At 41.7% G+C, this 27,214-nt stretch overlaps 3 protein-coding genes and 1 long non-coding RNA gene across 5 annotated transcripts; 3 read left to right on the top strand and 1 right to left on the bottom strand.

The window, feature by feature from the left end:
- The first annotated feature begins 42 nt into the window (after positions 1-42).
- Positions 43-12,525, top strand: washc5 (WASH complex subunit 5). Its single transcript, XM_053431961.1, has 29 exons — positions 43-102; positions 731-990; positions 1,769-1,914; positions 2,087-2,171; positions 2,348-2,448; positions 2,809-3,001; positions 3,106-3,258; positions 3,455-3,568; positions 3,874-4,045; positions 4,261-4,388; positions 4,637-4,766; positions 5,077-5,189; positions 5,471-5,637; positions 5,989-6,064; positions 6,781-6,891; positions 7,322-7,462; positions 8,032-8,112; positions 8,318-8,419; positions 8,686-8,865; positions 8,961-9,085; positions 9,227-9,389; positions 9,551-9,653; positions 9,744-9,823; positions 9,932-10,035; positions 10,653-10,782; positions 10,876-10,972; positions 11,468-11,621; positions 11,748-11,835; positions 12,059-12,525. The coding sequence occupies exons 2-29, from the start codon at positions 805-807 to the stop codon at positions 12,113-12,115; spliced, it is 3,480 nt and encodes a 1,159-aa protein (XP_053287936.1). The 5' UTR covers positions 43-102; positions 731-804; the 3' UTR covers positions 12,116-12,525.
- LOC128449016 (uncharacterized) lies at positions 2,046-25,651 on the bottom strand. 2 transcript variants are annotated; one of them, XR_008339841.1, is made up of 4 exons: positions 25,237-25,651; positions 24,923-25,034; positions 5,431-5,608; positions 2,046-2,991 (listed from the first exon to the last, which is right to left on the bottom strand). It is a non-coding gene; the product is annotated as an uncharacterized LOC128449016 (long non-coding RNA). The 2 variants fall into 2 exon arrangements; XR_008339842.1 differs by lacking the exons at positions 2,046-2,991; positions 5,431-5,608 and adding exons at positions 7,344-9,094; positions 9,202-9,398.
- nsmce2 (NSE2 (MMS21) homolog, SMC5-SMC6 complex SUMO ligase) lies at positions 12,605-17,553 on the top strand. The gene is made up of 6 exons (XM_053431964.1): positions 12,605-12,987; positions 13,415-13,527; positions 13,805-13,958; positions 16,253-16,344; positions 16,460-16,566; positions 17,200-17,553. Exons 1-6 carry the CDS (start codon positions 12,873-12,875, stop codon positions 17,306-17,308), a joined length of 690 nt encoding a protein of 229 aa, XP_053287939.1. The 5' UTR covers positions 12,605-12,872; the 3' UTR covers positions 17,309-17,553.
- On the top strand, positions 20,175-22,392 carry lratd2b (LRAT domain containing 2b). The gene is made up of 2 exons (XM_053431963.1): positions 20,175-20,387; positions 20,683-22,392. The coding sequence occupies exon 2, from the start codon at positions 20,877-20,879 to the stop codon at positions 21,696-21,698; it is 822 nt and encodes a 273-aa protein (XP_053287938.1). The 5' UTR covers positions 20,175-20,387; positions 20,683-20,876; the 3' UTR covers positions 21,699-22,392.
- Positions 25,652-27,214: the final 1,563 nt, after the last annotated feature.

Genomic DNA, 27,214 nt, shown 5'->3' on the forward strand with positions numbered 1-27,214 from the left:
CGTCTCCGGTACGTTGAACATCCCGAATCAAACAGACCCCGTGGTAGAGTCACATGATCAGTCATGAGGAAGTAAACAGGGGAGAAATTATCATCCACAGAGGCAAGTCTGCTTTTGCTGTTATCTCAGACTTATACATTTCTACATCTGAATATCAAAACATACACATGTTAGTGGACATCTCTTCATGTGTGGTCGTCTGCAGTAGAGAGACTCGTGAAGGTATCTGGCAGGCTGGATGCTAACGTTAGCTTTGCAGTCATAGGAAATGCTAACAGCTAATGCTCGACTGTATAGTAACTATTCTCTAAGAAGCTAAACAAGTGCATTACATGCGTTTTAATGCGTCACCAACAAACATTATTTAACCGGTCTGTGCTAAATGCTGCAGATATTTTAGGTCTGAGGTTAAAAGAAGAGATATGTCTTAATGTACTCTGATAGGACCATACATACATTTTCATAGTCAAAGTAATACCATATTATATCACTCCCTATTATATCATATTGTATTATATTGTATTCCCGTGATGGAAATTCATTTAGTTTCGGTGTGTGTATGCGTGTGTGTGTGTGTGAGAGAATGTGAGTGTGTGCACTTGCATGTTCCTCCAAAGATCTCTGGACCAGACATGGTGCAGGAGAGCATGAGTGGTTGAAAATAAAGTATTAAAATAAACTGCCTGTTGCATTCAAACACCCTGCTTTTCTTTTCTCTTCTTTTCTGAAGGTTGCAACATTTGCTGAAACCCCCCAATAGAGTGTGGCTGCCTTGTGCCTCCTACTCCTCCTCCTCCATCCGCGATGGTGGACTTCCTGGCAGAGAACAACCTGTGTGGCCAAGCCATCCTCAGGATAGTCTCCAGAGGAAACGCCATCATCGCCGAGCTCCTCCGCCTCTCTGATTTCATCCCTCCAGTTTTCAGGCTCAAGGACAAAAGTGATCAGCAGAAATATGGAGACATTATCTGTGACTTCAGCTACTTCAAGGTACCGCAACATTTTTAACTGTATAGATAAGGAAGGAATCACCTGTGGTCCAAGAGTAGGGTATTTTATATCAAATCATTTTATTACATCTCCGAATTTGTAGCCTGGTCCCCCTTTAAGGTCCATGACATTATGAGAGATACACACAACCGACTTTTTCTCTAAACCCAGTCCACGATGCTCACTCTTGAGCAGGATCTCTGTCTCCAAGGTGCTAAACCAACTGGCACAGGGCTTCATTCATTCCTAGGCCATTCACCTGGTGAAGGCATTTCAGGACAATTATGTTATATCTGCCATGTGAACAACTTATTTGTTATAACTTTTAGTATTTTTGATAGAAATTGCAGTTCAACACAACTAAACAGCTCTTTTATGAAGTTGTGTTATTCTTTTCAGTGGATTTTTGTCAATGCATGTCTGTATCTTGTATTTTTGTCTTCTTTTAATAACCTTAAACTAAATTGCCTTTGGGATTAATGACATATCTGTGAAGACCCTATTATTATTACTATGTATTATTATTTAATGGTTGTAAAGTTGAGGTGTGCTCATGTTAAGTGAGTGCATATTTTGTTCTGGCTTTGATTAACCGCTGTAGGTTTTCCCAGAGTTCAGAGCTGTAGTTCATTGAATGATATATAGTAGCAATAGTTCCCTAATTGAGATAACTATCATCCTTTTCCCCATTGTTGGTAGCTTGGTGTTAATCTTGATAAAGACACAGGTATCGATTGCACTTTGATTGCATTGTTTCACGATGCTGCTTCCTCCCCAGGGTCCCGAGTATTACGAAGGGAAGCTGGAAGCCAAACCCGACCTTCAAGACCTGGATGAAGAGTTTAGAGAGAACAACATTGAGATTCTGTCGAGGTTCTATCTGGCTTTCGAGAGTGCCCACAAATATATAGTGGATCTCAACAGGTAAGACAGGAATGGGTTACTTAGGGCTTTTGTTCAGTTCAATTGTAGTTCAGTGAGAACTGAGTTTGATGCACACTTCATCAAACTTTCTCCTTTTTTAAAGAAGAACACGAAACACAATGAAGCCTCTATGTTACAAGCTGATTTGATATTATTTCCCTGTGTCCTCCAGATATTTGGATGACCTACATGAGGGTGTTTATATTCAGCAGACCCTGGAGACTGTGCTTCTAAATGAGGATGGAAAACAGCTTCTAGTGAGTAATACAGATGAAAATCTGCTTTAATTTCTCAACATTACAAGAATAAAACAATGTAACATCTTTTATAAGAAAAACATCAACTTTAATTAACAGTAATCAACACATCAATTAAAGAGAGACTGCACAAGGATTTAAGTTGATTGTGTTTTTGTTTTGACCTTTCCACACAGTGTGAAGCTCTGTATCTGTACGGAGTCATGTTGCTGGTCATTGACCAAAAGATTGAAGGGGAGGTCCGAGAGAGGATGCTTGTTTCCTACTATAGATACAGGTGAGCTTATGTAGACCCCCCCAGTTTTTTAATTTAATGTATTTTTAGGATTTTTTTTTGATAAGGACAATGACGACAATAATCCGACCAATTACCCCAAAATCCATTTCCATTTTTGACTCAGTATTGATCAGATGTGTAGTAACTCCAGTTGGCCTTTGTAAGGCAGATTTGAATGACATAGTGTTTAAATATATTGTTTGTCAATTTTGGTTTATTACATAAACAACTACATCTGGTGCTTTGACCATTATCCTTTATTATTTTGTAATATTACAAATTATTATAATTTTTATTATTAATCACCTATTTTTCTAAGTTCTTATCAAAACTCAATGTATTGTTTCACTTTTTTTTTAGCGCTGCTCGTTCATCAGGAGATTCCAACCTTGACGACATCTGCAAGCTCCTCCGTAGCACCGGCTTCTCCAGCCAGCCTGGAGCCAAACGTCCGGCCAACTACCCAGAGAGCTACTTCCAGAGAGTTCCCATCAGCCACACCTTCATCAGCATGGTCATTGGGAGGCTGCGCTCTGACGACATCTACAATCAAGTAAGAAACATTTGAGATCATTAGACTTACTGCAGGACTTACTGAATTTTTATGAGGCTGTTACAACTTGAGTGGGAATGATTTGTTTCAAATTGTCCTCTCAGGTTTCTGCGTACCCTCTGCCAGAGCATCGTAGCACAGCGCTGGCTAACCAGGCAGCCATGCTGTATGTCTGCCTTTACTTCAGCCCTTCCATACTGCAGACCCAGCAGGCCAAGATGAGGGAGATAGTGGACAAGTACTTCCCTGACAACTGGGTGAGATGTGTGTTATAAACAGGACTGTTCAGTGGACATCCTGTATGCCCCTAATCTTAATAGTGGGATTCAAACAATATAGGATTCACTGTGTTATTTTGGTATTCAGTTTGTTTCTTATGAGTTTCATCATTTGCACTGTTGCACTTGAGTTGAACTGTGTGTGTGTGTGTGTGTGTGTGCTGCTTGTCTGCAGGTTATCAGTATCTACATGGGGATCACAGTGAACCTGGTGGAGGCCTGGGAACCGTACAAAGCTGCCAAGACTGCTCTCAACTATACTCTGGAAACTGCTAATATCAAAGAGCAGGTATGAAAACAAAAGTGACAGTTTCAATCTCACACAATCTCCAGCTTTTTCAATTTTACAGAAGTAAGAAGTCATCTAGTCTTACTATGCAGAATCTAAATTAATACGCAAGAATATTTATCACATCAGATACTTTAGAAAGACCTTTTTATACTTCGCTTGAAAAGTTAGTTGAAGAGAAGGTGAATATATTAATGAACTTGAATCGAGATTAACTGCGCAGTATCATGATTTTGAAGGACCCTGCTTTCATAGCACACTTTTAACCATATCCCTCATAATAAAAACACCATCAATGTGTTTAGGCATCTAGATATGCAGCGGGCATGGAGTCCCTGAGGCCTCAGGTGCAGCAGCTGCTGAAGGAAGGTTTCCTGAGGGAGGAGATCATCCTGGACAACATTCCCAAACTGCTCAACTGTCTGAGGGACTGTAACGTCGCCATCCGCTGGCTGATGCTGCACTCTGCAGAGTCTGGTGCGAATCTTATTTTTTTTTAACTTAAAAACCACGAAAAAGCTTCTTCAAGGATAAGTAATTAAAGTTTTACAGTACCGAAGCAGCCTGAATTTCACCTTACTTTAGGTTTTGCTGAAAGGTTCTTTCAGTACTTTGCTTCAGAGTTCCAGATTTGTGACTTTACTGTTGAAAAGATGATATTTATGAAAATAGATTATTCTTTTGTCTTATAGCCTACGACCCAAACAACAAGCGTCTTCGTCAAATCAAAGATCAAGTCCTCAACGACTCCAAGTACAAACCCAGGATCCTTTTCCAGCTTCTGCTCGATACCGCCCAGTTTGAGTTCACGCTAAAAGAGGTGAGAGACATCAACACTGGAAAATGTGAAGTGAGCATTGACAGTGAGAAATTTGTGTCAGAGTAATTCCAAAGTGATCCAGCCAGCCGCTAGGTGCGTCTGCTCTGTTTTCTATTAGCATACAGTGAGCCAGCATATGGCTTGGCAGTCTGTCTAGAAGAAAGGACACACATTTAATGTTGTCATTACACAACTCATGTGACTAGTCCCTCCTCGTCGACTCAGCATCTGCGTTGTCCCTCTTCCAGATGTTCAAGCAGATGCTGTCAGAGAAGCAGATCAAATGGGAGAGCTACAAGAATGAGGGATCAGAGAGAATGATGGAGCTGGCCGAAGTCTTCTCCGGCGTCAAACCGCTCACCAGGGTGGAGAAAAACGGTGAGACATTGGATGAGGTGAAGGATTGCACACTCAGCAAAAAGTAGAATCAGATACAAGGAGCTTCCACAACATAAAAAAAAGTTTAAGCTTGAAACTTTCCAGAGGAAAATGTTAAGGTAGTAAAACATCACAGAATAACTGCATAAAAGAAACACTTGGGGGGAGGTGGATTCAATCAGTCATGTTTACTTCAGTCATTGTGACTCTAGCTTTTGTGGAGAGAGACATTTTTTTAACTGCCACTTGTGAAACACTTTGATAACAATCTTTCTCTGCTTGTACTGCACATCTACTTTACTCCTCACAGAGAACCTACAAGCCTGGTTCAGAGAAATCTCAAAGCAGATCGAGTCTTTAAACTATGAGGACTCTACGGCTGCCGGGAGGAAGACGGTGCAGCTCATACAGGCTCTGGTTGAGGTGAGCAACATAATGATACCTCTATTCCTTTTCTCTTTCTTTATTCTGCCACAGACTGTTGTAAAATTTGAAACAGGAAAAATATTTTCAAAAAGATATTTTCTTGTATTTAGCCCCTGTAACTGTTTACACAATCATCTAGTTCATGGGCAAAATAATCCTCATGAGCCAAAAAAGAAATCAAGGTCGATGAAGAGTTATTATTTTTGAATATCAAGACAATAACTGCTAAGACAATTACCTGCCTTCCTTCTGTAAAATGTTTTTCTTGGTGTCTTCAGGTCCAGGAGTTCCACCAGTTGGAGTCAAACCTGCAGATTTGTCAGTTCCTGGCGGACACCAGGAAGTTCCTGCACCAGATGATCCGCACCATCAACATCAAAGAAGAAGTCCTCATCACCATGCAGATAGTCGGAGACCTGTCGTACGCATGGCAGATCATTGACAGGTACTTAATCACTGATACATTTTAAAGCCATACAGCAACACAAAAATTGAAGATCAAATAATAGTTATGCAGGTGCTACATAGCTTTATAGTTTTAAATGCTGTGTTATAAACTGATTTTCTGGCATATTGTATACTTTCACATTTTCTCTTAAAATATCCTCACTTATCAGTTATATCTTTCACAACGTCAACCAAAGACAGAGAGCGACTGCAAGACTTTTTATATGAACCATGAAGAAGACCACAGTTCTGAAGATACTTTTTATTTCAGCCTGTTTTGCTTACGTTTTGAACTGTTCAGCTGATTTCACCAAGCTTTCCTTTTCTGGATTATGTTTTTTTTCTGCAGCTTCACATCCATAATGCAAGAGAGCATCAGAGTAAACCCCTCCATGGTCACAAAGCTGAGAGCTACATTTCTGAAGGTCAGGACTATATCTGCCATATGAATACAGTCAGAGAGAGATTGGATTTGTGTTTTTCTCATAAAGGGGAATTGTTACTTGCGATAAAAATGATGATACAACTTTATTTCTATGGCTGTTATTGAAAGAAAGTTACAAAGTGCTTTGAAACAGCACTCAAGAAAATATGAAAATAACAGAAATAAGAAAGATAACCTAAAAGAACATATAAATTAATTTACACTGATAAAGGACTTCTTATCTTATCTTATTAAAAACAAATGGTATCAGTTATTTCAGAGGCCAAGGCCTGGTCACTCTTAGATGCTACTTTTAACTTAGAAACTACCATCATGTGTTGGTTGGAAGATCTTGTGGCTCAGAGCATTAGGGCGTTAGTAATTCCGTAATATAACTGGGGGCCAGAAAGTGTTGAGCTTTAAAAGTTATTAAAAGAATGTTGAAATGAAACCTAATTTCATCTGGTAGCCAAAGAAGGGAGGTAAGGATTGGAGAGATATGGCCCTACGCTTGGTGTTGGTTAACATGTGAGCAGCATTGTTCTGCAGGATTGACTGGTACATGTAAGTAGTGCAGGTGTGAGAAAACAAAGGCATGAATAAGCTTTTCTAGGTCAGGAAAAGACTCGGCTGATTAAAATTATTGATTGAATTTGATACTCATTTGTAAAAGTAAGAAGATTTCCTTTGTGTGCCTGTGTGTGTTTGTGTAATCAGCTGGCATCTGCTCTGGATCTGCCGTTGCTCCGAATCAACCAGGCCAACAGTGCGGACCTGCTGAGTGTTTCCCAGTTCTACTCGGGAGAGTTGGTGTCTTATGTCAGAAAGGTAAATCACGCTCCAAAGCAGTTTCTGTTAATCAGAGCGGAGACACCTCCTATGTCACTAATACATGAGCATAGTTTGCTCAATTTAAAAAATGAGCTGTGCATGCTGCTTATCATTGTTCAGGAAGTAGACACTAACAGCTGCAGCAATGATTCATGTTTTTTCCACCATCTGCTTGGAAAATGCACCTAAAAGAGCCATTTAATGGATGTGTACCTACGCTACTTCATGCTCGAGGATTTGTTGATGCTGTCGGTGCACACGATTTTATTTCTTTTTGTTTAAAGCATCTTGCACCATCTGTTTTTAAAGCTTTTTGATTCCTCTTTTCTCAAACTCCTCAAACATAAATGGGTTAGGGTTAGGGTTAGGGTTTAAATAATTATTATTTTTGGTTCTCAGTGTTTTTTTTATAACTTCTTGTTTCCAGGTGCTTCAGATCATCCCAGAAAGTATGTTCACTTCTCTGGCCAAGATCATCAAGCTTCAGATCCACGACATCATGGAAGTGCCCACCCGGCTGGACAAGGACAAGCTGAAGGACTACTCCCAGCTCGGGGCTCGCTACGAGGTCGAACTACTGTTGTGATTGAAATAGTCACAGGACTGTTCTTTAAAGTTCAGGATGTAACTGAACTGAGGAAAGAATTGCCTTAGATCTTATTCATATTTAGAAGTTGTTGTATGAGAGGCCTGAAGTTTGTACTGTTTTGATGTCGACTCATCCGCTGTGTGTGAGTCAGAGGCAATCACTAGTTTCTGAACATTTTTCAATCTCGCAGAGCTTTTGATGTGAAAAACAAATTGGAGAAGACAGATTGATATAGAAACAGATTATGTTTCAGAATCGTATTTAAATTACATTAAATAGAATTGGTCAGGCTGATATTGTAAAGGATTAATTTTAATTGAATGTGAATCTTACACTGTAGTTTTCATTTTGACTAGAATTTCAATTAAAAAACTTAAAAGAATGGCAAAGTCCTATTTATGCAACTATGCACTCTAATTTTATGAAAAATGTATTTGATAATATTGTTTCAATGTAGAATATTCGTCCTTTAGCGGTTCCTGATACTTGACATATGAATGATTTCACATCTGTGTGCATGAACATGCCTCTGCCTCATGTGATGACAGGTGGCCAAATTCACCCATGACATCTCCATTTTCACTGAGGGGATCCTGATGATGAAGACCACTCTTGTTGGGATCATTAAGGTAAATTATATATTTGTCATTTATATTTTATTTATATTTAATGTGTTTGCCCCCTTTACTCTTTACTTGGTGGCATAATATTACAATGTATTTGTGCTTGTTCCAACCTTCTGGCAGGCATTTGGTGCACACATCAGTCAGAGTGTGATCCAAAAATAAGTTATCATATTGGGTTTTATTTTTCCAACACACTGTAATGCTTCAGGTGGATCCTAAGCAGCTTCTGGAGGATGGTATTAGGAAAGAGCTGGTGAAGAGGGTGGCCTATGCCCTGCACAAAGGATTGATCTTCAACCCCAAGTCTAAGGTCAGACATCAGATCCAGTGATTGTTTTCATGTTTATATTATATATATATATATATATATACAGTCCCTAAAAAAAACATGTTATAAATAAAAACTGTATCTTGAGTACAGGTTTATGTGTGTATTTGAAGTATATGGCTCAATATAATGTACTGAAAAGGTTAAGATCTGATGTGCATGTCTTCTGCCCCTGTGAGGATCAGGGATAGTAACAGTGAAGTGTTAAAGGATGAACTGAACGAATAACCAATATTCCCCCCTCTCAGCCCAGTGAGCTGATGCCCAAGTTGAAGGACATGGCGGCCACCATGGACGGTTTCTACAGGTCGTTTGAGTACATCCAAGACTATGTCAGCATTTATGGCCTTAAAATCTGGCAGGAGGAAGTGTCACGCATCATCAACTACAATGTGGAGCAGGAGTGCAACAGCTTCCTCAGGACCAAGGTCAGGCATTAAAAGAATCCACTGTCTTCTAATCAAGAATAGGGATGGATTGATTGATTTGACTGTGATTGATTGACTTTCCTTGCTCCTATCAGATCCAGGACTGGCAGAGTGTGCACCAGTCCACCCACATCCCCATCCCCAAGTTTCCCTCTGTGGATGAGTCTGCCACCTTCATTGGTCGTCTCTGCAGAGAAATCCTCCGAATCACCGATCCCAAGTACGTCTCCTAAAATGAGATATTGAACTTGTCTCAGAACAGCTGGGCTTTAATCTGAAGAGTAAGATCTGATGAGTTATATGTGTAGATGAGTGGAGCATTATTTATAATCTCACAGAGAAACACGTGTCCTTTCCACAGGATAACTTGCTACATTGACCAGATGAACACCTGGTACGACCTGAAGAGCCACCAGGAGGTGACCAACAACAGGCTGTTCTCTGAAATCCAGAACACTCTGGGAACCTTTGGCCTCAATGGACTGGACCGTCTGCTCTGCTTCATGATTGTCAAGGAGCTGCAGGTAACTTGCCTGTGAAAAAATATACGCTGTGAGACAAAGCTATCACCAGACTCTCGTTGAAATAATAATCAAATCTCAGTCTGTTGGGGCCTTTACTGTCAGTATATAGTACTGTGTGTCTGCTGGAATATTATAATTGGCAAACTGTTTATTTCCATAAGAACTTCCTGACAATGCTTCAGAAGACCATCCTGAGGGACAAAGCAGTGCTGGATGTCTTAAAAGCAATGCTTGGTGCTGTCAACCCAATTCAGGGAATTGTGGGTAGGTATTCGTTCATAAAATTCTTCTACCTGCCAGGATCTTATTACTTCTTGAAAAGAATCTGACTTGCTTTTTCCTTTTTTGATTTAGCTAATGCCAGCAAAGTGTACGCAAGCGCCGTGGCCAAAACACAGAAGATCTGGGGCCCATACCTGGAGACCATCATGAAGGTACTGCTCCTTGTAATTCTATCTGAGGAGAAAAGTCATTATAAATGACCGTTTTTGTCGTTGAGCTGCCGTTAATAAATTTATCTTAAATGCTGGTGTTTGTTACAGGTTGGTCAGATGCAGATTCTCAGACAGCAGATCGCTAATGAGCTGAACTTCTCATGCAAGTTTGACTCCAAACACCTGGCTGCTGCTCTGGAGAACCTCAACAAGTCAGTCTGCTCTCAAATCAAAGTGCATATCATCACAATCATATCTCTGGAACTTAGTTACAATTTTGTGTTCTGGTTGATGTTGAGGGGTAGATGTTGCTTTGTTTAAGTGTTGATTGTTGATTCTAAATGTTGGTTATTATTTCTAACATTTAGATGAGACATGATATGTGTATTTAATGAAGTATATAAATGTTTAATTATTATTTATTTATTTTACCAAGTTCTCGTGCATTAATGAGTTAATGTTAATAACTCTACTCTTTGTTTTTAAGAGGAAAATATGTGACTTTTCCTTATTAACTCCATCAAGGAGATACTTTTTTTTCACTTTGTTTGTCTGTTAGTTAGCAAGATTACACAAAAACTACTGGACAAATAATCATGAAACTTGGAGGAATGATGTGGTATGGGCCAGGAGAGAATCCATAAAATCTTGGTTGTACAGTACTCAAGAAAAAGGATTAACATTAAGGACATTTTTTTTCTATAACATTATGATAGGACATTTCCCACATTTTCATTAACTTTTCAGAGAATAATTAATTCTCTATGAACAAAATCTGACATTTTTAAGCCCTTTTTAGTTATTTTGCTGAATGCTCCCTCCTTTCCAGGTCTCTGCTGGCCGACATCGAAGCTCACTACCAGGACCCGTCTCTGCCGTACCCAAAAGATGACAACATTCTTCTGTACGAGATCACCGCCTCCCTGGAGGCTGCCGGCATTCACAACCCGCTCAACAAGGTGCGTAGATACCCACACTTAGACACACACACAGTAAACCTGGGTTTATCTTCTGCACTCTCTCAGTCTGTTTCCTGTTCATTTTTTTTACAGATCTACATCACCACCAAGCGCCTACCTTACTTTCCTATTATCAACTTCCTGTTTGTTATTGCTCAGCTGCCTAAACTTCAGTACAGCAAAAACCAAGGTAAGTTGTTTTTGTCTTTCCACAGCCCTTATCAGGCTATTAAAGTTAAAGAGTTATTGAGTGGTACATATATGAGTGTAACAGGAAAAATAGGGTCGGATAATTATTTATGTTTTAGAGAACATTAATGTTATGGTTCTGTTATCCATCAAAATATAATTTGTATTTCTTAGAAATAAAATTGAGTAGCTCTGCTTCCCCTTCACGTATTTGTTTTTTTGTGAGAGTTGATGTGATTCGTGCTGGACCTCGTCACCATCATGGCGTAATGGCTATAATTGGCTTGAACTTGGTTTCTAATTGGATAGGCTACTCACCATACCTGGCACACTTTGAGGATATCTCTGGGAAATGTTGGATGTCACTACTTAGTCCTGGAAGGGCCTAGGAATGTGTGCACACTAAATTCTTGGTGTAGTAGTGATATATTCTGGTATATATAAGACTGCCTCCACGTGTACATATTCACGCTACTGATGTCTTGTATTTTCCCAGGAATGACGTGCAAGAAAGCTGCAGACCCGATCGACTGGCCTCCGCTGGTGCTCGGCCTGCTCACCCTCCTTAAGCAGTTCCACTCCAGATACACACAGCAGTTCTTGGCTCTTATTGGTCAGTTCATCCGCTCAGTCATGGAGCAGTGCACAAGGTAGGACAAGAGACCTTGGAATATAGGATACATAATACAATTTAAAACATTTGGATGATTGCTTGCTTGACCCAAAGGCCATTATGATGGCAATGATGTATCCTTACATTTTAATTTCCATTATAGTCAGAAAATCCCTGACATGCCCTCTGATGTGGTGGGAGCCCTGATGTTCCTGGAAGACTATGTGAAGTACACAAAACTGTCACGCAGGGTAGGTTGGCTTTCACTTTCAATGTTATCAATATGTTTTAATTGACAGTTTACATTAACTCGGGATGGGAGGAAAGCCTAGGCTTTGATTTCTAATGATATGTTTGAGTAATATTAAAAAAATATGTATTGTTATGTACTAAGGTGTCGTATCGTTCAAATCATTTTTTTATTTGCTTTTCATTGTAAGGTGTATCTCACTTTTTTTCTTCTGTGTTCCTTAGGTGGCTGAAGCTCATGTGCCCAGTTTCATTTTTGATGAGTTCAGAACAGTACTGTGAAGATCTGGATAAACCCTTCATCATAAAATGATGCTGCCAAAGGCTTTTGTTTCACAGGAACAGTCTGACTAGTCATTTAAAATAAAAAATAAGTATTACTAATAACATGAAAGATGGCTCTCTTCTAGTGAACCACACCACTGTATGAGCTGGTATCTGCAAAATGTCAGCCATTATGAATGTTAGAATTTACGCCTTCATTTTTTGTACAGTAAAATTCCAGATTGTCTTCTCTGATACAGGCCTAATGAATTGTTTACTTACATTTCATGTTTTTGACCGTAAAAGTCTTAATGCACTAAGAGATTGTACATAAAAGATTGAATCTATGAATTAACTTCCCAACTGTGTGTATTATCACTTTGTGCCATTTTCAAATGAAAATAATTAATAAATATTATAGTTCATAATTGGTTGTTATATTTATGCTCTGTTGATAATTTGATCTTGTGTTTACTGCTCATTTGCGTATTTTACTTTGAAAAGACAAACCCGGAACTTAGTGAGTGCGGAAGTGAATTGAATTTTCGCGGGGGATTTGTCGTGTTTTCTTAATTTACCTTCAAACCTGTTGTTCTTATAATATCCTGACATCACACAGTAACACGTGTTAATACAGCGCTGCTCCACGTTTAGTAACAACAGCAGCACGTTAGCTTTGTGGCTAAGCTATCCAGGGGAGCAGCAGTTGACGCTAGCAAGCTAGGCTAACGTGATGCTAGCTCAGGTTTAGGTTGTGTGTGGAGGATTCATCATCATGTCGCTGAGCTCAGTTCACGCGACACTGACGAGTCTGAAGTGCTGTCAGACGGACATCGGGACAGGGATGGACATAGTGACGAATGTGGCCATGGACCTGTTGGAGGCTCAGGGTGAGTTCCGTCTTCAGAAGGTGTGCTGCTGATCTGTCATGAACTTGTTGATCTATGTCTGCATAATTAAACTGCTGTTGAGTTATTAACGTCTATGTAACTAAATACTTTAACTCTAAATCTTGAGGTTGTATAGTCACTTAAGATGATATGTATAATGCACATTCATTTTAAATAGATTGTGATTATGTAGGTGATTGTATTTTATGTAAGAAACATGTACAGCTAACTGTAATGCCCATTCTGCATCATGAGTACTTGACCTTTAACCACATCTGTTACCAAAATTCGGTATTTTCCTATTAATAATACCTTAAATGCAGGATTTGTATGTATTGGGAGTGTTTTATAAGTTTGATATTTGTATTTTTGCTTCAGCTAAATACTAGATGTTTTCCCGACCTGTGTGTTTGCTCCTGTGATCCAGATGGAGAGGTGAATCCAGGCGTCAAAGAGATGGAGGCAATGATTCTGGAGTGTGCCAAGCTGGACAGAGAGATTAACTACTTTGTTGATATTGTGCAACAAGTCACAACGGAGGTGAGGGGCGACCTGGCATGAACTAATCCCATAGGTGGAAAACATGTTTACCTCTATACTAAATGAACATTCGGTCAGATAAGTATTCCTAAAAGATGAACTTAGTAAATGAATTAATCAAAAGTGTATTTGGATTATTGAATACATGGAAGGTAATTTTCAACTCTGACTTTATAGAATGGGCCCAGTGTGAAGGTGCAAGTCTTAAACACCAGGAGAAACACTGACTGTAATTGTAAAGGTCAAGGAAAGAGTGTGACATATTTCATTTCTGTAGGCTGCCACGCAGCAGTCAGAGGCCATGTTCAACCTGTCGGCAAAAGTGAAGGAGAAGTTTACAGAGAGAACGGCCAAACTCTCAGATGCTGATCTGCACCGCCACCAGAAAGTGGTGGCCTTCAAGGAAAGCATCAAGAACTCTGTCAACCCAGGTGAGGCCTTTCCACCAGGATATAGAGTAAGGGGGTCAGGGGGCATGCCCAAAGCAAGTAAACCCCAGATTCACTTCAATTCTATTTTTCCATTGAATACAAATATCAAAAACATGTAGTGAATTATTGTAAAATACAAAAGTATGAACATTCACTTTGTTGCACTCAGAGCCAGAGAACACTCAACGAGATAAACAAGTTGCAAACCATGTAATGTATGATATGGAAGAATACTCATATTGGATCATATGTATATATTGCATCAGGAATTTGCATTTCATCACATTTGGTTTGCCTCGGACAGTAGATATGTTTACAAGACTTTACCTGACTGTTGGTAAAAAAAACTTTTCCAATGGTCAAAAAAACTCCAACGCCCACTAATAATTTTGGTGTAAAAGAGTTAGAAGATAATCATTTCGACTACATAAAGGAAGCTTTTCTTTTAGATTCTTTGTAACATTTTGCTCTTATTTTAGTTTGTTGAGCAGGTTGTGTACTTATTGTTTTTTTACTGTGCATGTGTGTATGTGTGTGTAGCATGCACAGCAGCCCTGCACAGAGGGCAAATGGGGCGTCTTGTTAAAATATAAATAATAACACTAATTAATCTGATAGAAATCCAAATAATACTCTAATACAAGCTGGCCTCAAATCATAGCCTGTTACCCTGCAGATTAAAAAAAAGAGGCCCGTTCACTATATGAGGAAAGTCAGTAATAAAGTAGACAGCTATTTGTCCGACAGCTTCTGCTTGTGGAGAGTTCTGCTGCAGAGAGAAGCAAATGGGAAACAATAGTCAGAAGTTTTGGCAGCAGTGTGCAGTGGACTCGGGATTAATAACAGACTTTGAAAATAGCTGCTGTGCTTGCAGGAGAGCTTCTCAGCCAACAAGAGAGATAAATCTAGGGATGTTTATTGTTTTCAGGATAATTAGCTTCATTTTAAATGCACAGCTCCCTCTATTTACTGTTGAATAATTATGTTTGCCTGTCACCCTGTGGCTATTATTTTCTGCTCTTTAATTGTTGTCCTCATTATACTCCTTATTAAAAGCGCGGTCTCACACAGACTTTCTGCTTTCTGTAGACGCTGAGTGAAATTGCTGCTGCGCTCGTGTAAATTTCCCTAAGCTGAGTCAGTCCCAAAAGTTGAATTAGATTACCCAGTAAAAAAAAAAAAAGGTGAGAAAACTGAAGTGAGATCTTACTGAAGCCTTTTCAGACTTGAGCTGCGTGTAAAGTCCAGAGAATTGTTGCTGGACTTTGCTTTTCACACATGCACAACGCAGCAAGGGGATTTGTTGCTGTGGGGAAAACAGATGTTTTCCCCACAGCAACAAATCCCCTCGCTCGCGGTGAATCCCGCGGGGGGACCTCCAGCTGTGCACTCACATTGGGTTCTCCTGACTTCCTACAGACTTTCTACCAGGTGGAGAAAAACCATAGAGCCCTGTGCGTGTCTGAAAGCAGCTGGTGAATGTATTTTGAGAAGGATTATCCCATCAGACATTGTTATTGTCAACCAAAACTATCACATGTTCTCATTGTGTCGAGCATATTTTGAAGCTCACATTTTGCCCTTGGAGGCTTAAATCAAAATCTGTGCGCTGAGTTATGACTGTGTCATTGCTCTGTGCCCTGGATCAATTTCAGGAGGCAGCATGTAGAGTTTCTTTAATACCCAGGGCTCAGGTTGACCTTTGAGTCAGTAGCTGCACCGAGAAAACAACAATAGATCTTGTGAACATTATACTTGGATTCAAAAAAGGGGAGAGTGCTTCGTGTGGGAGTGGGTGATGTTTGTTTGTTTGTGTGCATTTAGGCAACTGTAACTAGTGTTGGCTAATGGAATGAATCTGCTACCACCTCAGATGGAGAGGTTTCTGATTTACATATAGTGGTCCAGTTCCCATTCTAAACATACCTGTGGTAATACTGGTTGCAAAGACAGACTGCAGGACTCAGGTTACAGAACACTGAAGCTGCACCACCGCTGCTGCACAAAGAGGTGTTCACATGTTCATTCAAAGTTCAGGGAAACTCCACTCAGTATGCAAAACCTCAAACTGGAGAATTGCTTGTCACTGCCTCTTTTTCTTTGGCCCTTAACATTACACCTGCTGGGTGTAAAGGTGATGAGCTGAACGGTTCTTGAGATACATACAGACAGAACATTTACTGGATTTAGTAGATAGAAGATTCATCCAAGCTCATCTCGCCAATGATCCGGTTCATGGTTGATTCCTGTGATTGGACATTTGGTAACAAACCGCATGTATGTTGTGTTTTCAGCCAACCAAGAGTCAGCAGAGGGCATGGAGGAGCTGGATGATGACATCGCTGTTACACAGACCCAAGTCAACTTCACCTGCCCACTCACGCAGGTACACCCCTCCAGCCATTTCGAGTTTTTTTAATTTACACTGACTGAATATACAGCCATCTTTGTGTTATGGTCTCTGTGTGTCATTATATAACCGCTCTGTGTCTGTATTCAAGGTGGAAATGGTGATCCCAATGAAGAATAAGACGTGTAACCACCTCTATGAGGAAGCAGCTATACTGGGCCTGATCAAAACAAAACACAGCCAGAAAAAGAAGTGCCGGTAAGTCACTGTCTCTCCTCGGGAGGACTGGTAGAAAGTTGAGTCAGGTTTCGCGCTGGTAGCAGCGAGCTGGCGTGGGACCAACATTCTGCCTCAATTCATACTTTCTTTAATATCCTGCTTTGATGTTAGAGTCAAATTAACTGTGGCTGCTCCTAGAGGAGCGCCGATAAAATCCCAGAGCTGGTCTGTGTTGTTGTTAGGAGACCTGCCTATTGTCTTGAGCCCTGACTGCGGTCACTGCGCACACTTTACATGCACTTTTATAGCAGCTATACCCAAGAGGGCTTTTCCTGATTGGGTGTGTGACCGGAGGTACAGCAGCATTTCATCAGTCGTTACTATCTCCATGTTATTGCAGCTCTGAGGTGCACATCATCATTCAGGTCCTTACGGGTATCAAAGCTTTGATACAACACTCAGCAAAGCATGGTTATTGTTTGAAGGTGTTTCTGTTGCACACACATCAGAAGAAGAAGACAGGGAATGCACAAGCGTTGGCATAGAAACGAATAGAGCAAAGGGTAACCGGGTATTCGACCACTGAATATGCACGTTCAAAAAAGTTTATAAATATATATATATAGAGCTCTCTGTCTGTGTTTAGTGTTTTTGTCCCTCTCTGTCCTCTAGCTGCCCTGTGGTGGGCTGCGGGAACTCTGACGTAAGAGAGTCAGACCTCATTCTGGACCAGATACTGAAGAGAAAGATCCAGAGCCAGAAGAGAAACAGCAACCGATAACGTTTCATTAATTTCTTGTCTTCAAGACAGTTCTTTCTTAGGTTTGTACTCTATTTTACCAATGTTTGAGAGAATGTGCTTTTTTTATTTTTATTTTATTTGTACCTCAGGAAAACATTACTACCAGCCAGCCACCAGGTTGTTTTGTTCCAGAGTTGATGGCTTTTTGTGTCTTAGCTGCAGTGTTTTAAAATCCAGACTTGTTTAATTTAATAAAAACCTTCAAATCTTGCTGATAATAATAATGCTGTCCAATATGTTTTGCAATCTGGGATGGGGGTAATTATAAGATGGCTATTATGTTCCAGATGCACACGATGCAGTAATTTTTCAGAACCACAAGGGAGCAGCCTCGGCACAAGACACAAGTTTACCAGGGCGGCTGTGGCCTAGGAGGTCAGTTGTTTGATCCCTGTCTCCTCCGGTCCTTCGGCAAGACCCTGAACTCCCTGATGGCCATGGTGGCATAGTGTGAGCAGGATGTGTAATAGAGAGGTGTCAAAGATAGAGGCACTGAATGAGTATGTGTGTGAATGAAGGCATGTGTTTTAAATCGTTGAGCCCAGTAAGCCAATTTCTCAGCCAGAGCAAAAAAGTGTTGTTATAATCTCAGCTCTCTCAGATCTATTAATAGTAATTTATCAACTTTGAATTCCCTGGTATCCATTTCAAAGTAAGACACTTCCTTTTACTGATGCAGGATCCTGGAGACGACAAACGAAGTACGTCAAACACCAGTTCCACGAACTATTCGTTAACGGCTGCCCGAATGCATTTCTGCGATTAAATCTCTCACTTCCTGCCGTCTCCCGCTCTCTGTGAATGGTCTTTGTTTCAAAGAGAAACAAACAAAGGCTGCGTTGAGATGAAACTAGGTGAAGCTAATCTTTTAATAACCTTGCATCAGGCCTTTAAAAAAGGGGGGGGGAAAGGCTCTTAATTGCTCTCTCCCTCCAAAGAGTGCGTCACGCAGCCCTAAGAGCATTTTGCCAATGAAGATATTAACTGGCAACAAATGATCCAGCCAATGTTGAGTCATTCATTTTTCCGCTCGGCTTCATTTTGAATTACGATGCCGTTAAACCAATCTCGTTTATTGCACGACATGTTAAGTCACAGGTAATTTTACAACAAGGTTCAATTTGTGGTACACACACACAAACAAACATTCACCAAATAAATTTCAAAGCCATCATGATGTTTCTTTGGAGGGAGGCAGAGCTGTAAATGTCCTCAGGAATTCAATCACAGCATCGCACAAACATGCAATGCTGAGAAAAAACAATAGATGTGCTCATATGTTGGATGAGGAGTTCACACTCATCTGTTGAAAGGCTCAGAAGAGCAGGTGTAATGGCTGCCCCAAGACACTCAAAGCCTCAATGTCTGATTTGTACCGAGGAGGATTTTACCTCCCGAAAGTCTCACTCGCTGGCACAGGACCCCCGGCCGAGGCTGTGAGGAAGCTGCGTGCAGAGGGAGGAGATCAGCAGGACTCGGACACGACTGGCAACCTGAACTCTGGCTTCATCCAGGTGTCACATTTTTCTCCCCCTTTATCGAGGGCTAAACCCAAACTGCTTGTCTCGTTGAAAAACAAGAGTGTCCCCTTGAGCTGCTTCCAGAGTTGAAACACTTCTACGGACTCAAGGAAACGGTTCTCTCTGTGGTTTCACTTCTCAACAAAACAATTCTTCTCAAGCAGAGTTGACTTGATCAAATCTGCGTGTGATACCAGATAAAACTCTGAAATACAAACATCTACAGTATGTGCTGTATATCTTCCTGTATGATCGTCCTGCATCAGCTTCCTGTGCTCACACTCATACACTGATGAATTTGGAGTCGGCCTATTTCATGGTGGAGACATTCTGACATGTCACAGTGGGAAAGGTCCTGGTGTAAATAATGAAATTAATAGGGAGGGCATTTCATAAGCATATACACCAACAGTCCCTTTAAATTCAACCAAGCTGCACTAAATCTCACACTCATAGATATCAGTTCCCTAAACATGATTTAAAAAATCAAGATCCATGATTTTGTCTCTGAGAAATTGGTAAGAATATAAATAAAACACCCAACCTCAGTGTGTTAAAGAAAGTGAATAGTAAAACTAAATCCTGGATCTGCCCCTGATCTGGATTCACACCAAGTTCCTGATAATCCTGTCAGTTGTTTTTTGCGTAATCCTGCTGGTAATTTATTCAAACTTTGATCAGAACACAACTTCCTTTGCGTAAAGGTAACATCCAGTGTTGATTAATAGAGCTGAATGTGAGAAGTGCATGCTGCATCCTTTGTGGATGTGTTTCTATTCACCCTTAACCATTCTCCTTTACTTTCCTTCTTATGCTCTCTATTCATGTTTTTTTTTTTTTTTTTTATGATTTCCAAATTTTTTGGGCTCATGTTGTAGAATTTCATTTGCTAATAAAAAGATAGGAATACATAAGGAGCTATAAGATACAATATATTTTATTAATCCCAAAGGAAATTGTTGGGCCAGCTTTTTCTCCAAGATTAGATCAACAGCACAATATACAATAGAGTACAATAGAATAAAACAGTATTAAGCGTAAACTAAAAATATGTACAGTTTATGTATTATTTTTTTTCACCATCTCCATTTGAGCAGCACACAACTTATTAGAGGTCACAATGTGGACTACTTTCTTCTGTTTTATATATTTGATATAATGTAATAAATGATATAGATTAAAGTAGCGTGTTATGGTTCTACCCTTCTAAAACGACCTCCTATGCAAAAGGAAGACTTCACCTGACTGACAGGTTCTCCCTCTTGTCTAAAACCGTCCTGGAGACCGGATCCTGTCAACGAGGCAGGAAAAGGCGCACTGCCGCTTTAAATGGCAACAACACCTCCCAGCAGCAGTCACTCGATCCTGGATGAGTTTCACCGCAACGCACACTGAGCCCCCTACTACAGACAGAGTGTGTGCACTGCAGAGACAGACAGACAGACACACACACACACAGACACAGAGGGAGCAGAGCAGCTGGGAGCCTGTGTGTTTAGTGTTCTGATGTGACCACAGGAGAGTGCGGGGAGCTGCAGGTGAGTGCTTCTGCTGACTTCACTGTGGATTGACGCGCAGATCATTTGTTATACTTCTGTGCACTTGATGGAGACCACGTCCGCTGAAGTGTGGACTGTGTCTCTCAGGAGGAATCAGAAGGTGTTTAAAGAAAGTGCTCAGCTCTAGTCAACATGGCGAGTTCCGTGGAAACTGAGCCAACAGGTGTGTCAGGTCGCACCTGTTGGGAACGCGCCGGCTACGCGTAGTAGTTCTATTTGCGGAGAGGCTTCAGTGACGAGGCAAGAGTTTTCACGTGCTTGTGTTTGTCTCCAGGTGGTGTTCGTGTGTCTCCAGCTGGACATGGATCACTGGTGTCCGTCCTCGCCGCGGTGGATTAAGTAAAAGGACACTGCGCCTCCCTCGGTCTCTGCCCCGGTGAATGTGAGCGCGTGTGCGCCGAGAGCAGGTGGATCCGGTCTCTGCGTCCAGCTCCGTATTCCCCCCCTCTTCATCCACCTGTCACCCTTATGGGGAACCAGGTGGAGAAACTTACGCATTTAAATTACGCAGGGGTGCCAACGTCGGACCCGAATGGCTTCGACCCGGACGACGAGGGACCGCGCATTGGCGTCTCTTACATTTTCTCCAACGACGACGACGACCAGGACGAGCACATGGACCACTACTCGTCCGACAGCGGGACGGTGAACCACGAGGAGAAGCCCTTCGACCCGCAGGACGAGGTGGAGTGCGCGATATTCTACCGGGAGGAGAGCGTGTTCGAGAGGAGCAGCGGAGCCGCGACGCACACTGCGGAGAGCCTCCTGAACAAGTGCCGACCGGGGGACCTGCTGGAGTTCGTGACCACCGGACAGTATCCGCACTGGGCCGTGTACGTCGGGGACTTCCAGGTGATTCATCTGCACCGGGCTGAGATCAAGAACAACTTCCTCAGCGATGTCAGCCAGGGCAAGAAAGGCCGGATAGTGAACGGCCTCTACAGGTACCGTGCGCTCCCGCCGGAGGTGATCGTGCGCAACGCTCGGGACTATGTGGGCTGCAGGGACCAGGAGCTGTACTGGAGGAACTCTGAGTGTTTTGCCGCCTGGTGCCGCTTTGGCAAAAGGGAGTTCAAGATCGGAGGGGAGATTCGGATCGGGAAGCAGCCGTACAGACTGAAGCTGCTGTTCTCCGAGAAGCAGCACCACGTCCTGGAGTTCCAGAGCCTGGAGGACGTGATCATGGAAAAGAGGAGGAACGATCAGATCGGGAAAGTCGCCGTGATGCAAGAGCTGGCCAACCACCTGAACGCAACACATGAAATCAAAGAGGAGCGATTTGTCAACTGAGAGTGGGTGGTTCAGAGGAAAAGGTCAACAGACGTGAGGGAACATCCATGCCTTCCATTCAGACAACTGTGACCATGAGCCTGTGCGCGTGCCACACAGCAAACAGACATCCAAGTTGGAGCACAAGCTCTGACATCTGGAGGTGACACTTCTTCTGGTCTTAAGTGCATTAGTGAACTTCACAAGTGTCAAAACAAAGGTTTATTAGCATTATAGTGGAAATCAGCCGCCCTGGTGATACATTTACTTTTTTTTCTATAAGAGAACTGAGGTTTTACACTCCACCCGACCTTCAGTGACTTGATGGATATATTCAGAGCTGCAGTCTGGTCTGTTTTTGCAGATGAAGTGAGAATCAAATTGTCCATAATTATCTTTCTAATCCAATGAGTCTTTGCACAGAGGAGCAAACCCCTGAGAAGAGCTTCCTCCTGTCCAGCTCAGGTGTTGGACACCGATACAGAGTGGACTGTGGCTTTTCTGAACCGAGTGTCAACGTGGAGGACGTCCCCTCTTGTGCTTTATAACTGATCATCACACAGCTTTACCCACTATGTGACTATGTTGTGGACGCGGCTCATTAGCCACGACTGTGCACTTTTAAATCGAATCATCCCTTTCAACAGTTTATTTTTGGGGATAAAATATGTTTGTATGAAGGAATATGGAAATAAATCTATATTTGAACAGTAAAGATTTTATTTTTTATTTTTTTAGAGAAGGGTTGTGTCCTTTTAACATATTTCAGCTGAAAGAGTACAGATTATTCTATATTCGACCAAAACCCTGCATCCTTATCACAGCACTGTTTTGCACTGTGCACAGGATCTAAGAGCAGGTACAACTCCACCATCACACTCCCAGCTCCCACCCTGGAGGAGCCATGCACGGCTCTGTTCAGCTTCACCACTGCTTTTTCTATTCTGATGTGTGACAAAGAGTGCTTAAAGCTGCTAAAGCTCTGAATAAATGCCTCCGAGCAGCAGTTCCCCGAAAACTACTTAAAACTCAACTTTGTTATTGGCGTGCGTGTCAAGTTGTGTTTCAACATTGTTGGACATTTTGCTCTGTTTACACCTCATGACATTTTTTTTGAAAGTTTAGCTGCAGGATAGAAAATGTCGTCCGCCCATGTTTGGCTTTCCTTCCTTCTTAGGGAATTACAGCATTCAGAAAGGTGTGTGTGTTTAAGCACAAATAGGCCTTTCTGCGCCACATTTCTACTCAGTATCTGTAATAAAAATGTATACATAGACATATTAGCACTTCATAGAGTTGAGATAGATTAAAATAGATATAAAAGTTGATGATATATACTGTATTAGAGACAAATCAAGCTATATTTTTTAAAGCAAACCACTAAGTAATGTGAAATGACAAATGCCTGAGAACCACTTGCAGTGTGTTCACATACAGAGGCTGCAACGGAAATGACTGCAAGCTCTGAGGTTCTTTTGAACTGCTAGACGTCTTGATTTCTTCTTTCCTCCCTCTGTGGTTCAGAGCAGCTGATGGCTCTTTCACAACCGGTCGGTGGAGGAGTACTTTGCTGTTTGTCTTCCAGTATTTGCATGGAGATAATTCTGTTGTCGTTCAGCTGGAGGTACGGTCCCGCTGGACCCCAAAACCAGGATCATCATCGGGTACCAAATAATAAAGCTGCTGGACCCATTAGCATTTCTTCAATCCTCTGTGGTCCACCACAGTGATGCATTGTTTCTGTGTGTGTGTATGGGCTGTATAATTATGATAATGTGACATCATTTTTTAGAGGCATTGGGTAAATACCCAGCGTTAAAGTTGGGTATTTTCATCATCATGTGTGAGAAAATTGAAATGGAATTATACTGACTTCTTGTAAAGGACATTACATTCAGTTTGATTTCCTCTGTCTGTGGTCTATGTGTGAAGATGCTGTGCCATGTGTCATAAAGACATTTAGTTAAGAAAAAATCCATTAGGCTGTGAACTTATAAACTTTAGTTCGGTTTTATTGTGTAACTTCTATGTTAGTCAAATTCAAAAGCTACGTTGCTGACCTTTTGTATACAAAGAAAAGTTTACATTCTATGTTTCACACAAAAATGACACGTACTCGTGTAAACTATAGCAAATTTTGTCAAGCAGATTTTTTAAATAGTTAAATCTTGTGTGTAGTATGGAGCAACAGTGGAGATGTTTTGGAAACAATGACGCTCTCACCCACAATCGCTTCCTGTTTGGTTCATCTAGTCACAACTCAACTACCAGCAGTGAAAGCAAAAGGTTGTTCACACTGTCAGTAACAGATCCACTTCATCATCGGCCCCAGAGTCAGAATCAGAAAGCTTTATTAGCGTTGCACAACACAGTACAACGAATCAGCTGTGCAGCAAAACAATAAAACAGTCCATACACACACCTGTCCACACTCATGAATAATACATTACAGTGAGAAAGATAAACCAGCATTAAGAGCATTGTAACACACACATGCCCAGTGCACGTGAATGGTCATGTGATGTGAGTACGGGTGTGTTAGCATGGACGGGGAATATTAATGCTACAGGAGCTAAAACACTTGTGTGGACAGATCATTTTAGTTCTAACACACAATTTTAAAATGAAACAGCTTCAGTAAGGATGCAGCCTAAATCTGTTTCACTTCCTGTCCAGTATCATCCAGTGAAATCTGAGCCATTGTGCATCCCTGACTGAACAAGAACCGCTTCAGAAGAAATACCACCAGTGAGATCTGTCTTTAAACAAAATTAGACATGGCTGGTGAGAGTGATATGTTACAAAGCCCTCTTTTACCCTGCTCCACACACCAGAGGAAGCTTATGGTCTGACACGTCAGCTGATGGATGTCAGCCTTTCGGCGAGTCAGCCTGTCATGTTTATTCGGGACTGGAGGAGGGCCCGCACCCTTCAGGCAAAACTGGCAACACTACAGAAGCTGGGGACAAGCTGGAGCTCAAATCAGTCCCACCTTATGTTTACAAAGAGTCCTTATCTACAAAAACTCCTCCCCGCACGCACATGTCTGAACTGAAGAGGACTGCGCTCATGGGGAGATGATATCTAACGAGGGCTAAAGGAAGAGGGAGTGTATTTCAGACGTAGCCTCGAGCCATGCGATTGTTATCCATGAGAGACAAACACTGTGTAGCTTCAAGACGGATTATTTGAGGACAGTTTACAGTTCTAGTTAGCATTTGAACCTTAGGGTTTTAGTAGCTTACCAGTTCTCCGCCACTTCAACCTTTGCTCAAACATCGTCTCGGAGCGGCTCACGTTTTGTTTTTTTCCGTCAACAGACACGATTCCTCTTCAACCAATAAAGAAAACGAATGACTGTTGGAAGAGAGGGTGCACTTGTAAGATAAGATAGTGAAACAGATTACTGAGATTACACCAGCCTTGATTAGGAGCGGCATGTTGGATATTTCAATTATTCCTGGAAACAGGGTTGGGCCACATCAGTATAGTCTTTGTAAACTGGGCCATTTCCCCCCTCCTGATAATGGTTGTAAAAAGTATGAATTTGTTTCCTCACCTTCAAAACTGTTTGGCAGAGACGGGGGCAGAGTGCTGTGGGGTTTACTTAGTCAGGTCACTTCCACAGGCCCACTCACCTGAATCATGTTTATGCCTGTGTTTGGAGAGACAGCTCCATTTCCTGTGAGTATAATGAACCTCCCCGAACCCTTGTAACTATATAATTAACTGCACTCTATTCATTAGCAATCATTGATCACACACAACTTTCTTATTTCCACACTCTACTGAAAACTTTTATTTCTTCTAATGCCCACCCTGCACCAGGTTAATAATTAATATGGGGCTCCCACCAGTTTGGCTCGGACTTCGCTGTTTACTGTTCCTCTCAGACTGGCGCTGCGTTGTGGTTCTTTCTTGTCCCGACATGGGATGACTGTTTGTTTTTACAGCTGCACAATGGCAAAGTCCATTCCCACCTGGTAACATGGACTTCTAGGTTCCAAAGCTACATTCCCACAAAGCCAACTTTTTCGAGTTGGCTTTGTGGGAACTTTTGTGGGAACTTTTTCGAGTTGGCTTTGTGGGCTTCGCCTGCTACTTTTCAACGACAACAATTTTATTTAGTCTGCATGCTACGGCACAAACAGACAATCGACCAATGTTCTCTCGTGCTCCATTTGGGGTTTCTTTTTCACCTGTAATTAACAAATGTGGTTTTGCAGGAGCGGGTTTCAGGCTGTGAAGGTAAAGCCCATTGTTAAAAGCCGGAGCTGGGGAATTGCTTTGCTCAGAAATGATCGCTTCGAAGACATTGTGAGGGTTGAAAGGAAATAACAAGGAAACAAGAATACAAAAATGATGTTGCACATCAGGCCGAAGACGATTCAAGACATCAGGATAGCTGTGTAACACGGTGTAAGAATATCCTTGATTTGACCCTTTTGTCAGCAGGAAGAGAACAAATTCTTACTTCTTAGATGACAGGAGCTGAAGAGAGAGCGTTTCAGAATGGAATCAGGCTCTATTCTAGTTTGAGCTGCCGTGTGCGGTCAGCCGGAGCTGTCTGGTTTATATAAGCACGGCCAGACAATAGGGAAGGGCTCGGGGAAACCTTCAATTGACTTACACTGTTTGTTAGGATGGGGATGAACGGAAGAGAGAAAGACAGACAGACAGACAGACAGACAGACAGACAGACAGACAGACAGACAGACAGACAGACAGACAGACAGGCAGACAGACAGACAGGCAGACAGACAGACAGACAGGCAGACAGACAGACAGACAGACAGACAGACAAAGAAAGAAAGAAAGCAGTTACATACTACCTTAGAGAGGAAAACTTTAATAGACTAACACTGTTTGTTAGGATGGGGATGAACGGAAGAGAGAAAGACAGACAGACAGACAGACAGACAGACAGACAGGCAGGCAGGCAGGCAGGCAGGCAGGCAGGCAGACAGACAGACAGACAGACAGACAGACAGACAGACAGACAGACAGACAGACAGACAGGCAGGCAGGCAGGCAGGCAGGCAGGCAGACAGACAGACAGACAGACAGACAGGCAGGCAGGCAGGCAGGCAGGCAGGCAGACAGACAGACAGACAGACAGACAGACAGGCAGGCAGGCAGGCAGGCAGGCAGACAGACAGACAGACAGTAAGAGAAAGAAAGAAAGCAGTTACATACTACCTTAGAGAGGAAAACTTTAATAGACTAACACTGTTTGTTCAGGTTGTGATGGAAGGAAGAGAGAAAGAAAAGAAAGAGAGAGAAAGAGAGAGAGAGAGAGAGGGAAGATGGAAGGAAGGAAGGAAGGAAGTGAGAGAGAGAGGAGGACGGAGAGAAAGAGGAAGGAAAAAAGAAAGAAAGAGGAACGAAAGAAGGAAGGAAGGTAGGAGAGAGAGAGAAGGAGGGAGAGAGAGAAGAAGAGATGAAATAAGAAAGAAAGAGATAGAGAGAGGGACGAAGGAAAGAAGAAAGGAAGGATGCGAGAGAGAGAGGAAGACAGCTAGAAAGAAAGAAAGAAG

This window comes from Pleuronectes platessa, chromosome 10, assembly GCF_947347685.1.
Source record: "Pleuronectes platessa chromosome 10, fPlePla1.1, whole genome shotgun sequence".
Taxonomy (NCBI): Eukaryota; Metazoa; Chordata; class Actinopteri; order Pleuronectiformes; family Pleuronectidae; genus Pleuronectes; species Pleuronectes platessa.

Coding starts and splice junctions, on each gene's coding strand:
- washc5 (XM_053431961.1), top strand. CDS start 805: ATGGTGGACTTCCTGGCAGAGAACAACCTGTGTGGCCAAGCCATCCTC. Junction 3,569..3,873: donor CTGCTAATATCAAAGAGCAG/GTATGAAAACAA, acceptor CAATGTGTTTAG/GCATCTAGATATGCAGCGGG. Junction 5,638..5,988: donor GCATGGCAGATCATTGACAG/GTACTTAATCAC, acceptor TTTTTTCTGCAG/CTTCACATCCATAATGCAAG.
- nsmce2 (XM_053431964.1), top strand. CDS start 12,873: ATGTCGCTGAGCTCAGTTCACGCGACACTGACGAGTCTGAAGTGCTGT. Junction 12,988..13,414: donor GGACCTGTTGGAGGCTCAGG/GTGAGTTCCGTC, acceptor CCTGTGATCCAG/ATGGAGAGGTGAATCCAGGC. Junction 16,567..17,199: donor AGCCAGAAAAAGAAGTGCCG/GTAAGTCACTGT, acceptor TCTGTCCTCTAG/CTGCCCTGTGGTGGGCTGCG.
- lratd2b (XM_053431963.1), top strand. CDS start 20,877: ATGGGGAACCAGGTGGAGAAACTTACGCATTTAAATTACGCAGGGGTG.